The sequence below is a fragment of the Adelges cooleyi genome, unplaced genomic scaffold, assembly GCF_023614345.1.
Source record: "Adelges cooleyi isolate 19-005CV unplaced genomic scaffold, UGA_ACOO_1.1 ACOO_flye_CR_arks_rails_tigmint_CR_PRNA_108, whole genome shotgun sequence".
NCBI classification, from domain to species: domain Eukaryota; kingdom Metazoa; phylum Arthropoda; class Insecta; order Hemiptera; family Adelgidae; genus Adelges; species Adelges cooleyi.
In genome coordinates, this window is record NW_026095761.1 from 12,824,991 (window position 1) to 12,839,538 (window position 14,548).

The following is a 14,548-nucleotide window of genomic DNA, read 5'->3' on the forward strand; positions in this document are numbered from 1 at the left end:
CCGTAAATAAAGAAAAAAAATTAAATTAATACCAAAAACTGGTATTTTAGTACTCAAAACTTAATAGGATCACTCTGAAAATGTTGTCATGATTTGATAAAAAAAGTTTTAATAGTTTAATGTGTTTGTGTACAATATAAAAAATCTACCAAAAACACAGTTTTCCCGGCAATTAAAAATAAGTGTTTTCTTTAACCCTTTTTTCGAAATTATAGCTAGTAAAAGTTGAAAATTTAAAACTCGTTATAGTTATTTTTTTCCAAATTTTAAGGGTGAAAGAGTGAACTTCTTCAACTTTTCCTCCTCCCCCCCCCCCTAAAGTACCAATAAGATAAAATTTGTAATTTTTGTAGTTGCTACTCAAAGCAATTGGTACAGTATTAAAAAAGTTGCAGTTAATACAAGCACAAAAAAAACCCACATCAGTCCAAAAAGTGGTAAGATGAACTGGAGTGCTGAATGACCCATAGAACTTACTAGAAATAAGTAATAATGACAGATGGAGATAGTTTCAAAGGATAAGTGATTTATTATTTTTAAAACTGCTTCCAATTTAATAAGCGAACAAATGTGAATATAATCTTGAGTAAAACTGTTTAATGAAATACATTGAAATAATTAATAAATATTAGTTCAAAATGCTAATACTATTGTAATATAATAATAATAGTACTATATCGTTTTGAATGAGTTAACTAAGAGTAACTAGCTGTCCCTCAAGTGAATTTAGTTTATTCTCAATGTCGTTGACGTTTACTTGCCACCATTTGCCGTTAATGTCTCTGTATATTTTATATGCTGAAATATCATCCTGTATGAAACATGTATTTTTTTTGCCAATCTTAATATTTTTTATAAATGATGTCGGGAATTTTGTACTCATGAACAATGCTATTAAACGACACATCACTAATACTGAGAACTCCTGTACTTTCCCTGAAAAATCAAAATAATTCCTTTTTTAATTTGAGCTCCAAGAAAGTGTTTTTAATTTATTCAAATATATATATTGTTAAAGACCAGTAGAACATTTTATTGATATTTACCTAATGCATCTATAATCAATAATTGTAAAGCTCTTTTAGTAAAACGTCTTCTTTCTTCTCCAAGTTGTGTCAAAACTAACTCTCCAAAATCTGCAAAAATAATTAAACGACCGTGTTGATAACAAATAACGAAAAGATAAAGTAAATTAGTAGTATTCATTTTCAAAGAACTGTAATAGAAATATTTTTATTTACAACCAGTCATTAATATTGAAAATCAAAGAGCCTATTATGTATTAACATTTCAGTCAACTTTAGTAGCCAAATGAATTAGAGCGTGACCTTTAAATTAGAGCATCCGACATAAAAAAAATATTGTATTTGTTAAAATGTATTATTGCTAAACATTTTTAAAATATACAGCTCTAATACTGGTTTTAAAGGCTATTTAATATTATCAAAAAAATCAAAATTACTTTGGTCAGGAACTTCAGGAACAGCAATCCCTGTAAGAAATACATTAAATATCAAATCGTTATATAGTCATCAAAACCAGATTTTAAGATTTTATGTATAACAGTCACTCTAAAACAGAGATTACAAAGACCAATAATTAATGAAAAATATTAAACGTTATTTCTAATATCAATATTTGAATGAACGTTTTAAATGATAATTAGATTGATCATCAAAAGCATAAAAAAAACATTTATAATTTTGAAGTGCAATTGAAATGTGATCGTTTTTCATTAGAACTAAGAATTAAAAAATGAGGAAACTTACCTATTCGCTTAAAAATGATAATTTTTATATATTTACCTAATTTACTACTTATTTCATCTTGCATAGCTCTTTGGATATGTATCGCTTCTGAAAATTAAAATGAAATACATGTTAATGTACATTTTTCTCTGAATAAATCCAATATGTCAGTATATATATATATATATGATTATATTTCAATATATTACACACAGCTAATTAAGTATAAGTACGTTTACCGTCTAAGTCGTAAAAGTATGCATAGTATTCTGAAATTAAAACAACAATATTGTGTACTTAATGAATATTAAACAACTTCGTTGAAATATTTTCATAATATCTAATGAACATATTATTACCCGGTACAGCGATCATAATATTCATTAATGCAAAATCTGCAAGCTGTAAATCTAAATCACGAAGCATGACATGATCTTCAACATTAACGATTTCTTTAATTACTTTTTCCACTCCATCTAGAAAAAATAAAGGGTTGAAATTTAAAAAACGTTTCATGTAAAATCAAAATAGATATATTTTCTTTCTGATTAATCATCAGAATAATATGTTGCACATATAAATATACTGATTTGGGCGTGATTTAAAGATAATAGTTTTTAGATGTTTTTTGGGGTCGCTTATATCAAATTGATATCAGTTTTACTCAGCCAAAAAAAAAAACATAATTTAATTAAAACCTAAAACTGGGACTCAAAACTTACTGAGATCACCCTATACATAGATGTCCATAAAAATATTGTCATGATTTTTTTTTAAGATTTAACGTGTTTAGGTAAAAATATATAAAATCTGCGAAAAACACAGTATTCCGATATTTAAAGAAAACTGAATTTTTTCTTAGTTTAATATATTATGGATACATATAAGTTCTGAATCCTGGCGAATTTTTAACTAAACGGTGCGATTGGGGATGCTAATAGGTATAAATTAAATTTGAGACTATGAAATTTGTGACTATTTGAAATATGTCTTACATCCAGCAATTGTATCACCAACTTTAATATCCATATCACCAGCAAGCTTGATTTGTGCGTCTGTAATATATAATTAAAATATATAAGTATAATACTATTAGATGTTTAACTTTAAAAAGTATTTTTTATTTTAATAAAAACGTCACTGACTTGTAATGCAAATTTCTCTTTTATAATCCGCTATAAAAAAAGTGATTTTTTTTTTAATTTTCATCCACTTTAATTAATAAGTAAGAGTGAAAATAAAATAATTACTTAGTCGATTTGTCGAAACGTGTACAAAGAAAAATAATATTAAAAAACAAAAAAGTTTCATTTTTATCTGTAAATAGTAATAAACATAAAACAATTTTTATTGGACACAGTTACCTCCGATGTGAACACAAGATGGTTTTGGTTTTACAAAGCTGTTTTTTATTTGAATCATTTAAAGATCATTTAAAGACTCACGATAATTCCTAGACAGCTAATATATTTCTTTTATACAGTAAGATAGAAATCGAACTGGAAAGGCATTTTTTGGACAACACAAGTAGTTAGTCCACTCTAATGAAGATGGATAAAAATCAAAAATTGGCAAAATAGTTAACTATTTAAAAAACCTTGTGTAATATAACAAGAAATTTTAAAAATTATATTTATTTTTAAAATTTATTATAAATATTTCTATCTATAGTTGTATTTTTACCAAAACTATTAATAACTATTAATCTGTAATCATATAAAATAACTTAGACTTAAAACAAAATAAAATGAACATTTAAATGTTTATTGAAAATAAATGAATTTTATTGTTTTATCGTCTGATTAAAAGCGTATTGAAACATTTTTAAGTCTTATAGTGATACTTACTTAAATGTTTGAATTGATACAATTTTTAAGAAAATAATCAGCTCGATTATACTTGATTAACCAACTGCTTGGAAGTGGCTTTATCGCGTCTCGTCTATTGATTTCTATTTCGATCGAATCAATAAAGTCGAAGTAAGTTTTGCAGAATGCTTATTTTAATTTATTTACATGGCTGGTTTTTATATTATGATCACATATTTAAAAAAAACACTCACGTGGAGTTCAGACTATTTGCATTAAATATTATAAATAAAATAATTTTAACTATATTATTTTATTCATAAATCATAAATGATCAGCTGCTTTGAATAAGTAAGTATGAAAAGAAAATAATTACTTAGTTGATTTTGCGATACGTGTACAAAGACAAACGATCTTAAAATCCAAGAATGATTCAATTTAATCTGTAAATAATAAAAAAAACATATATTTTGCAGAGTGCATATTTTATTTTATTTAAATAGCTGGTTTTTATATGATCACATATTTATATTACACTGTAATATACGTGGAGTTCAGACTATTTGCTTTTAAAATTTTAAACTAAATAGTTTTAACTATAGTATTTTATTTCTTTATTCACGAAAATAGGATGCGTCGAGATGATAATATTACACAGATTATCTGTGGGTAGGGAATAGGGTTGTTGTAATTGAATATGGTTTATTCTCCATGGTAACTGGTAGTGTCTTGTTTTCTCATAATTGTATAATTACTCTAGTGTAGTCTAAACTGCACGTACCTTTAATTGGTTCAGAAATGACCTGAACGGCCTTTTGCCTTGTTGGCTTTGTCTTCTTTGCTTAGTACGTTGATGAATTGATTTAATTGTGTATTTTAATATTGGAGAACATATAATAATTTAAATATACTCTTATTATGTCGTCCTTTAAAACAGCCAATGTATATCATAATACTAGATCTCGAGTGCACTATAATAATATATAGTATACTATACTAGCAATCAACTGAAATTAATATTTAACTTAACCAATGAACGCACATGTGACATAGACACATTAAGGGGACATCATACTCCTATTTATTAAAGAGTTAGGTAATTATTAGTTCAGTAATTATGATTTTTTTTTTGGTGTTAATTTTTTTTTGACTATCACATGTCGTTGGTTTTTTTTGTTGTTTAGATAAACAGCCATAAGCTTCACCAGAAATAATTTTCTTCTCAGCCTAGCACCATACTTTATTTTTTCCTTTATCTAACGTTATAAAGCGTCTGCATAAAAAAGGTTGTAATTTTTTTCAACAATTCGTATTTTATTATTTTATTACATTTAATTGGTATAAAACTATTGACGTTTTAGTAACGATTGATATTAACACATGTCTTAAGCAAATAATGAGTGCGTGTCGGTTTGTTTGTGCATGGAGAATTGTCGTCTACTACACCACACATATCTAATATTATAGACATAATAGTTTTAGCTATAGACTAAGCAGGTCATGGCTGTTTTGCCAAGTAAAACATTTAAAGGTTTAAACAATTTTTGTTTTTAATTACGATACTCGTTATATGCATTAAAAACAATACAATTGAATGTCAGTGAACAAATTCAAACATTATTTAAATATAATAACAATAGTAATTTAAAACTTTAGACGAGTTATACCATTTCCAGTCTAAATTACCAACAGCTGTTCCTTAAGTTGTTGTATTGTAACATCAAGGTGTTTAGAGTTTACTTGCCACCATATGTCTTTAATTTCTCTGTACGTGTAGGTTGGAGAAATTTAATTATTTAGCAAACAAATTCTATCCTCGTCTTTTATATGAAGAATTCTCATAAATAATAGTGGGAATGGTGTAGCCAATAACAATGCTATTAAACGACACATCCGTAATAAAGGGACTTTTTCTGAAACATGATATTATTATTTTTTTATTTGACAAATTTAGCATACTGATTACATATTTTTTTTTGTAGTATGTAGTGGAATAAAACATAAGCAAATTAATTAAGCATTATTTTGGGAGGGGGTAGGAGCATATAAATTTGTTAGAAAAATCAGATCACATTATACAAAAACACTATACGAAAAAAATGTAAACATTAATTAAAACCATTGATATACTGACTGGCTCACGATAAAAAAAAATCACCTGTATATAACATGCTTAAAAGGACAACTCTATATTAATACTTACTTGCTGAACGAGCGATTATATTATTCGAAGCTCTGGGATGAATTCTTCTCGCTTCAACAAGATCGGTCAAATTTTCAAAGTCTGCAAAAATGTATAAATGTTGACATTTACCATGTTGACATCAAAAAAGAGTTTTAAAAAAAAAAATAGATTAGTTGTTCATGATAATTATAGCTACATTACATCCCAAAGTACTATCATAATAATGATTTTTTTTTCATAATCTGTCATTAGTATTAAAGCTCGAGGGAAGTATTCTTACTTTATTCAAATATATAATGTGAGTAAAAGCTATTAAAACTTTTTGTTAATATTTACCTACGTACGGGTCATTATTTTTTTTTTTAAGACGCTTTATTAGCTTCACTTGTATGTATGTTTGTTTGTATGTAACTATGTAACTAAAAGAGATAGGCAATCGAACGTACATGCGTGTATTCATTGTTGTTTACCTGAAGTTTTCAAGTAATAGAGACACGTATGTACTAGAATTAAAAAAACACGATTTTAAAGCACATCGAACTAAAAAGTGGAAAATAAATATAGTTTAAAAAAACACGCTTAAATAGTAAAATAAACTAAAAAGTAGAAAATAATTTTCAATAAAGAAATCAATTAATAAAAAATAAATAGTATTATTGTGAAAAAAGTGTGGGGCGCTTTTCAAGAACTGATATATGTAGCACCCCACGCTTTTTTCACAATAATACTATTTATTTTTTATTAATTGATTTCTATATTGAAAATTATTTTCTACTTTTTAGTTTATTTTACTATTTAAGCGTGTTTTTTAGTTTTTTTAAACTATATTTTAAAACTTCTACAGTAAAACGTCTTCTCTCTACTCCAAGTTGTGGCAAACAAATCTCTGGGTCATAAAATCCTGCGAAAGTTATTGATAACAAAGAATAAAAATTAAAAAAATAATTAGTTGCATTACATTATGAAGAACTGCAATATAACTAATATTATGTACAACCAGCCATTAGTACTGAAACTCAAAGAGTTTAACACACATTAACATAGCAGTCATCTTAAAGTTAATGAGAAGGCCAAAGATTCAGTGTGTATTTACCAGGGGAGTCCATAACCCAACACTAAGTAGCCACGTTAAAAATATAACAGTAAATGGGCAATTCAGACACACTCTCTCTCTCTCTTTCTCTCTCTCTCCAACTAAATATTTAAATATTTAATTAAAATAATTGTTTGACATAAAATATTTATAAATATTACAACTCTAAAACCAGTCTTAAAGGCTATTTATGACTGTCGACAAATTCATAATTACTTTGTTCTGTAATTGTGGGAACACGAATTTCTGTAACAAATATATCAATATATCATTTAATGTTGCTTGCACTGTGGTTTCATGTAGTCTAAGACGTATTCTGAAACGTTGGCAGTCCAGTCAATCTATTTAAGTGAGAGTAACTGCTTTAAATAGAGTTAACATTACATATCATTACTAAGAGCAACGTTTGAATTGACGGTTTACATTATAATTCATATGATCATCAAAAGCTTAAGCCAAGAATGTTTACTAAATCGTCAGGTCCGAGGAGCATTACTTCCTCTTCTGTTGGCATGTTTTATTGCTTTTACATACATGATATATATATATTTATCTAATAGAATTGAATTGTTATTCTGTTTTGCATACTTTTTTGGAATTTTACATATTCTGGAAAATAAAAACAATACACTTTTTAATTTACATGTTACTTATGATTGAAACCAATATAAACAAATTCATATGGCTATTCTCAATATATGTATAAATAAGTGTAGACAAAATACTGACACAACAAAAAAATATCATAAACCCTTTCCTCTAGAATGGATAGACATGTTTTCTGATTTTACTTCTTCAAGTAAAGTTTAAGTGATTTAGGTCTGAAAATTAAACCTAAGTAAATCTAGAGTGGAACTATAATATGGACAATTTTCTCAAAAATCTGTAATCAAACTTAATTTCTTATTAAGGAAAATCCAAAAAATGGGGAAAATTTAACTTTAACCGTATTCAATTTTTAGAGTGCTGTGTGTGATGTACTATGTGAGCGATTTTTTTTTACAATTTTATCGTCACATTTTATTATTATAATAAATGGTCGTAATATTATGATGTATTTGATTCTTTTAGACAATTAATGTGATTAAATAACCATCCGATTCGCTACATTATCAGTTAACTATGATAATGTATATAAATTAAAAATATTAACAAACATTTTTTTTTAAATAGTTTGCGCCATTTCTTCGTTTACACTGAGTTGGCTTTTTAAACTTATCATTAGGTATTTTACCTCAGTTAATCAAATAAATAAATAATTTACAAATGTCCGTTGCTTATTTGAAATAAGTGTATTTTTAGTTTTTTCTATGTTTAAAATCATAGAACACAAATTTTATTTTTTTTTTTGGTTTAGTGTGTGCGCACTTAGTATGTTGAAGGTTATAATAAATCATTAGTGGACAATATTCTCAAATCAGACACACAATTTTAGGATTTGTTCACAGTGACTAGAGGTAGAGGTATTATTTAAAATATTCATCCGACAAAATATATTACATTTTTAGTCAAACGTGTAATAAAAGGACAGACAATGATTATGTGCACCACGTATGTATTTTGTACAAGTTGTCTTTTAATATATTCGTTTATTGCACTGTGCCAATTTTAATTTATTTACAAAACCTGGTTCTTTTAATATGATCAGGTATACACATTTTACTGACGTGGAGTTTTCGTTGTTGTGAACCTATTGAAAATTGTAATAATTTTAGTAACGTATTTTTCCGTTATAATAATATTATTTACTAAATGAAACGAAAACGTTGTATTTATTGTTCACTTTATCGAAGTACAACGATCCTACTATAACAAACTGTTGGGGTGGTTTAATTTAATCCACGTTTGTCGGTTGTGTTCGATTGCAGTAAATGTATATTATAATACTAAAAATAAGTAGATAACAGTATATTTATCTATGCGAATTATTTTATATCATTTTATTGGTAAATAGTATTAAAAAAAAGCAAACAAATGTAATTATAATCAAGGGTTCTTATAAAATACATTGAATCAATTGACAATTTGGATATAAGTGAAAAATGTAAATAGTATTTAAATATAATGACAATAGTAGTATATAACTTAAGACGAGTTATACCATTGATTTCATTAACGACACGTGTTCCTTAAGTTTTAGGATTTTATTATCAAGTTTTTTGAATTCTACTTGCCACCATATGCCATCCATTTGTCTGAATGCAAATTTGTCTGGTGATTTGTAATTACTTAGGATACAAAGTCTATCCTCGTCATTTCTATGAAGTGTTCTCATGAAATCTGGTGGTATATTTACAGCCAAGACCAATGCTATTAAACGACACATCCGTAATATAGGGACTTTATCTGAAAAATTAAATTTAGTTACTTATTTTCTTTTGTAGTATGTAATAGAATATAGTCATAAGAATATAAATTAAACATTATTAACGCTAATTCAGCAATAGGTACATGTGACCAACATTTTTTTAATGTAGTACAAGCAAGACTGTTTTCACTATAATTTGCCTTTACGATGACTACTTTTGTAACTAAAGTGTGACTGGTGTACAATTCTTACCTAAGTGCGACTGGTCTAGAACCGTCTGACCAATGTCACCTTACAAAGGGTTAAGACCACTATATACTGAAATATGGCAGTATTGAGTTCAAGCTATGAAATGGTATTACATTTGATTTGCCACAACTCTAAATTTTGCTGTTTTTCACTCAACACATACACGAAAAGTAGTTTCAGAGTTGTAATGGTCTAGATGTATATGATGTATAGATGTGTATGTATAAATCATGGTTAAAAAGAGAACTCCATAATAGTACTTACATTCTAAACGGGCGATTCTATTGTTCAAAGCATTTGTGGGATGAATTTCTCTCTCTAAAATAAGTTCTGTCAAATGTTTTGAATCTGCAAAAATGTATAAAATACCGTGTTGGCAACAAAACAATTTTTAAAAACAAATAATAAATTAGTTTTTCATGACAAATATAGCTGCATTACATCCCAAAGTACTGTCGTAGCACTGATTTAGTTGCAACAACCTGTCATTGCTATTGGAGCTCGAAGAAAGTATTCTTACTTTATTCAAATATATATGGTTGAAAGCTATTACAACTTTTTGCTAATATTTACCTAGGTACGGGTTCATAATACTTTTTAAAACTTCAGCAGTGTAACGTCTTCTCTCTTCTCCAAGTCGTCTCAACCAAGTATCTGGATCACTAAATCCTGCAAAAGTTATAGAATAACCGAATTGATAACAAAAAAAAGAAATACAAAATGAATTAGTTGCATTACATTTTGAATAACTTTAATTTAACTCCCATTATGTACAACCAGTAATTAGTATTGAAACTCAAAGAATGTATTTTTAATATACTTAAAACTCAAATGCTTAACACACATTAACATTGTAGTCATCTTAAAGCTGATGAGAAGACCAAAGATTCAGAATGTATTATACGAGGGGAGTCCATAACCCAGCACTAATTAGCCACTCTGGACAGTCAATAACACCGTTGAATAGCTTATAATGAAACAGAGCATCAATTAAAATACCGCCTTGACTTTATTTATGTACATTTATTAATTAAAAATTTGTTAAATTTTTATTTTTATTCTCTTCTCGAATGAAAAAAAAATTGTTTATTAAGCCACATTAAAAATATAACCGTAAATGGGTAAAGGGGACGCACTCCCTCTCTCTCTCCAACTAAATGTTTAAATATTTAACTAAAATAATTGTTTGACATAAAATATTTGTTAAAATTACAACTCTAAAACCAATCTTAATGGCTATTTATAACTTTGGGAAAATTCATAATTACTTTGTTCTGTAATTGCTGGAACAGGAATTTCTGTAACAAATATATCAAATATTAAATCATTTAACAGTCACTATAAAACTGATATAGCACTTATTGTTAGACGAATTAATTATTGCAAAATATCTATCAATAATAAAAAGTTATTAGGGCTTGGGTGGGGTATTGTTTTTCGTTATCACCAGGACCGAGGAACATTACTTCCTTATTTTCGGTTGGCATATTTGATTGCTTTTACATATAAGTATTTACCTAATAGAGTTGTTATTTTGTCTTGCATATTTTTTTGGAATTGTACATATTCTGAAAATTAAAAGAATACACATTTTTCAATCTTTCTTATGATTGACACAAATATGTAAAAATAATAAATAAGTGTAAAGCATTTGTAAATATAAAGTATAAATATATAGTTACCATCTAGGTCATAAGGGTATTTAAATGTATAAAATTCTGAAATTAAAAAAACAACATTGTGTACTTAATAAATATCAAACAACTGTGTGGAAATAATTCCATCATGTGCAATAAAAATTATTACCCGGAACAGCGATGATATTGTTATAATACCAAATTCCTGAAATTAACATTACGTAAATTAATGATATTATATTTCATTTTTTTTAAAAAACAGGAAGAAAAGCAATGTGTATTGGTGGCACGGAAGATAAGAATAGGCAATAAGAATAAAATACAATGATTAGAGGAGGTTGACAGAGCTAGCATCACTTTTTTCATAATTATTACATTTAAATTTAAAAAATAATCATATTTATAACACTAATAAATTGCATAATGATAAATTTGTGATGGAATTTCTATACGATTTTTAAATATATTTTTTGTGATTATCATTATTTTATTTTACCTACCTAAATAAGGATCAAATTCATCATCAACAAAATTTGAAACTACATACTCGAATCCATCTAGAATAAACAAATAAATGTTTAAGCTAAAAAAATGCTTCAAATAAAAACCGCTACTTTAAATATTAATTTAAAAATTGTGTTCAGCACATTAGTTCTATATACCTAGTGCACTTTTCTGAACTATTTATAGAAACATTATTTTAGCTTCAATGCAAAGCGAGAAGGTATAGGTTTTACTCTGATGTGTGTATTATCTGTTACACTGTAACTTTTTTAATACTGGACCAATTCCTTCGAGTAGCTCTATAAATCACAAATTTCATCTAGTTGGTACTTTTGGGGGGTAAAAGTTGAAAAAGTTTACTTCTTCACAGACGAAATTTGAAAAAACAAAAAAAAAACCGTATGAGTTTTTAAATTAGAACTTTTACTGGCTATAATTTCGAGAAAAAAAATCGGATCGAGTTGAAATTTATAAGAAATATTTATTTGGTATGCTCGCATACGTCAGCTGTATCAAATTTAAATTAAACCCATTTCCTACCCCCCTAGAGGGGGTTCAAGTTATTTAGTTTTTTTAGTTTTTTAGCCGTAATTTTAAGACCTTTAAGTTGAAAATTTGTCAGTAGTTAGAACTCATATGTATACATAACATATTACAAGGAAATTAAATTCGGTACAACAGTTTTTTTAATTGCTGGAAAACTGTGTTTTCGTAGATTGCGTATATTTTAACAAAAACACCCAAAATCTTAAAAAAAAAATTATCAAATCATTAAAACAACTTTATGTAGATCTATGCAGAATGATACTGTTAAGTTTTGTGCTCAAGTACCACTTTTGATTTTAAGTTTACACAAATTCAATTTTTATTTTTATTTTAAGTGATTTTATTGAATTTTATCACTTTTATTTATAATAATTCCTGTAGACCTGTGACCTCTACGTCTCCTCGTTGCTTTGATTCCATTATGCCTATACTCTACTGTACTAGTCCTCTTGTATAAAATCACTTTCAAATTAACGCTTTGATGCTTATTTGTAAATACAGAATCTCAACTTAATACTTCCTAACTTTGCTGGTTTATACTGTGATTGGTTTGGACTGTACTGGCTTGAAAATACTAACTACCGATTTGCATTGAAGCGTTTTTTCGAAAGTGATTTTATCACTTTCAGATTTAAAAATTCCTGTAAACCTGTGATCTTCCCGTCCCCACTATGCCCCGTCCCCACTGTACTGGCTTTTTCATTTATATACATAACTTGACAGTCAGACAAACATACAAATTTATATGCTAATATATTTATTTTAAATATGTCTTACTTGAGAAGATTATATTTTCAACAGTAATATTTTTCTTATTATAAGCAAGTTTTATGTGTTCGTCTGCAATACATAATTCAAACAATATAACATATTAAAACAGTAAAACTTAAAACCTTTTATATAATTTTTTTGAAAATTAAAATGTTACTGACTTGTTATTAAAACCTCCATTGTATACTTCGCTGAAAAAAGTGTAAAATTGATTTTTTTTTTTTATAATTCAACCACCCTCAAAAAGTAATTGTTAAAATTAAATAATTACTTAGTTGTGTCGATACATTAACAATGACAAATGATATAAAAAAACAGAAAAGTTTCATTTTTATCTGTTAATAAAAAAACAAGTTATATATTAGTTTAAGCTGCCTCCGGTGCAGATATGAGTTTGTTTTGGTTTTTTTTATTTGATAAATATTTATTTTTATTAGTAGACCCATGATTTTTCTCAGGCCGCTAAATTAATTTTTTTATGTATCATAAGGTAGAAATTTAACTTGAAAAGTAATTTAGTCAGCCAAATTATTATATAATTTTTCTATCCTAATAAAGATAGACAAAAATCCAGAATAATTGGTCTCTGTTAACAACTTAAAATTGTGTGTACTTACAAGCAATAGATATTTTTTTTTTTTACACAATAGCTTAAGGTTATTTAGAAGTGCTTTTACCTAATTACTTATACCTTATAGCTTTATAAAAATGTTTTTTATTTTAAAATCTATTATGAATATCTATCTATTATTTTATTTTTACTCAATTTGTTATTAAAAATATAAAATAACATGGACTTAATATGTATTTAAGACACATAATATAAAATACAATTTTTTATCTTATATGCGCATTTGATATACAATTATTTTAAAGTTTTTCTATATTATCTGTTTAAAAATGTACTTAACCATTAAAATCTTAATAGTATTACTTACATTTTTGATTGATACAATTTGTAAGAAAAAAATCGGTTTGATTAGCCTGTTTAACTTGCAGGTTTGAAGTGACTCTCTTGTGTCTTATCGGTGGACTAATATTTCGACCGAAGCAGTCAAACATTTTGCATAGCGCTGAATTTAATTTATTTGCACAGATGTTTTTAGCTTCGACGCGTAGCTGAGAATGAATTATTATTACAATAATGTTTTTTTTTTTTATGCGACTGTACCGAATATCATAACACAGTACTACCAATAAACATTGACACAACAAAAAAATATCATAAACCGTTTGCTCTAGAGGGGATAGACATGTTTTCTTGATTTCACTTTCCCAAGCAAAGTTTCAGTGATTTAGGTATGAAAATTAGAGCGAAGGTAACCCTACAATGGAACTATAACATGTAATTTTTTTAAAAAATCGTAGTCAAACTTTGTTTTTATTGAGCATAAACCCAAAAAAAGTAGAAAGTTACACTTTGACGTAGTCAATTTCCAGGTTGCTTAGTGTGAGTGAATCAACAGTCAACAGGTTATGAAAATATTTACATTTTATTGTCAACTAGGATACATGGGTGACGATGGCAATACATATTTCTAGACAGACGATCAACCCTAATCAAGCACCATTAGTTGAAGACTGGACCTGCCTTACTTATTCACTTGTCACTACTAGATACCACTAATACTACTACTTATTACTACTACTCACTTATGTATAATATTTACTTATTGTGCATGGTTTATACTGTGTTTGG

General features: G+C 27.0%; 2 protein-coding genes and 1 long non-coding RNA gene across 9 annotated transcripts; all 3 read right to left on the bottom strand.

The window, feature by feature from the left end:
- Positions 1 to 509: 509 nt before the first annotated feature.
- LOC126847457 (uncharacterized) lies at positions 510 to 3,750 on the bottom strand. 2 transcript variants are annotated; one of them, XM_050587692.1, is made up of 11 exons: positions 3,596 to 3,750; positions 2,999 to 3,065; positions 2,894 to 2,923; positions 2,744 to 2,803; positions 2,108 to 2,224; positions 1,988 to 2,017; positions 1,806 to 1,856; positions 1,463 to 1,492; positions 1,047 to 1,136; positions 674 to 936; positions 510 to 592 (listed from the first exon to the last, which is right to left on the bottom strand). In XM_050587692.1, exons 2-10 carry the CDS (start codon positions 3,057 to 3,059, stop codon positions 692 to 694), a joined length of 714 nt encoding a protein of 237 aa, XP_050443649.1. In that variant the 5' UTR covers positions 3,060 to 3,065; positions 3,596 to 3,750; the 3' UTR covers positions 510 to 592; positions 674 to 691. The 2 variants fall into 2 exon arrangements, with proteins under 2 accessions (XP_050443649.1, XP_050443648.1); XM_050587691.1 differs by having other exon boundaries at positions 510 to 936.
- A 1,412-nt stretch (positions 3,751 to 5,162) lies between these two features.
- Positions 5,163 to 7,437, bottom strand: LOC126846385 (uncharacterized). The gene is made up of 4 exons (XR_007686879.1): positions 7,258 to 7,437; positions 7,051 to 7,175; positions 5,760 to 5,840; positions 5,163 to 5,469 (listed from the first exon to the last, which is right to left on the bottom strand). It is a non-coding gene; the product is annotated as an uncharacterized LOC126846385 (long non-coding RNA).
- Positions 7,438 to 8,776: 1,339 nt separating this feature from the next.
- LOC126841392 (uncharacterized) lies at positions 8,777 to 13,986 on the bottom strand. 6 transcript variants are annotated; one of them, XM_050577870.1, is made up of 12 exons: positions 13,788 to 13,903; positions 13,121 to 13,184; positions 13,011 to 13,040; positions 12,856 to 12,918; positions 11,529 to 11,585; positions 11,198 to 11,233; positions 11,074 to 11,109; positions 10,909 to 10,959; positions 10,660 to 10,689; positions 9,965 to 10,060; positions 9,656 to 9,739; positions 8,780 to 9,180 (listed from the first exon to the last, which is right to left on the bottom strand). In XM_050577870.1, exons 2-12 carry the CDS (start codon positions 13,176 to 13,178, stop codon positions 8,930 to 8,932), a joined length of 792 nt encoding a protein of 263 aa, XP_050433827.1. In that variant the 5' UTR covers positions 13,179 to 13,184; positions 13,788 to 13,903; the 3' UTR covers positions 8,780 to 8,929. The 6 variants fall into 6 exon arrangements, with proteins under 6 accessions (XP_050433802.1, XP_050433819.1, XP_050433812.1 ...); XM_050577845.1 differs by lacking the exon at positions 13,121 to 13,184 and having other exon boundaries at positions 8,777 to 9,180; positions 13,788 to 13,986; XM_050577887.1 differs by lacking the exon at positions 11,529 to 11,585 and having other exon boundaries at positions 8,781 to 9,180.
- Between the last annotated feature and the right edge of the window lie 562 nt (positions 13,987 to 14,548).

Coding starts and splice junctions, on each gene's coding strand:
- LOC126847457 (XM_050587692.1), bottom strand. CDS start 3,059: ATGAAACTTTTTTGTTTTTTAATATTATTTTTCTTTGTACACGTTTCG. Junction 2,018..2,107: donor TATTATGATCGCTGTACCGG/GTAATAATATGT, acceptor TTTTAATTTCAG/AATACTATGCATACTTTTAC. Junction 1,493..1,805: donor TGAAATAAGTAGTAAATTAG/GTAAATATATAA, acceptor TATTTCTTACAG/GGATTGCTGTTCCTGAAGTT.
- LOC126841392 (XM_050577845.1), bottom strand. CDS start 13,911: ATGTTTGACTGCTTCGGTCGAAATATTAGTCCACCGATAAGACACAAG. Junction 11,110..11,197: donor CAATATCATCGCTGTTCCGG/GTAATAATTTTT, acceptor TTTTAATTTCAG/AATTTTATACATTTAAATAC. Junction 10,061..10,659: donor TCCAGCAATTACAGAACAAA/GTAATTATGAAT, acceptor TAACTTTTGCAG/GATTTAGTGATCCAGATACT.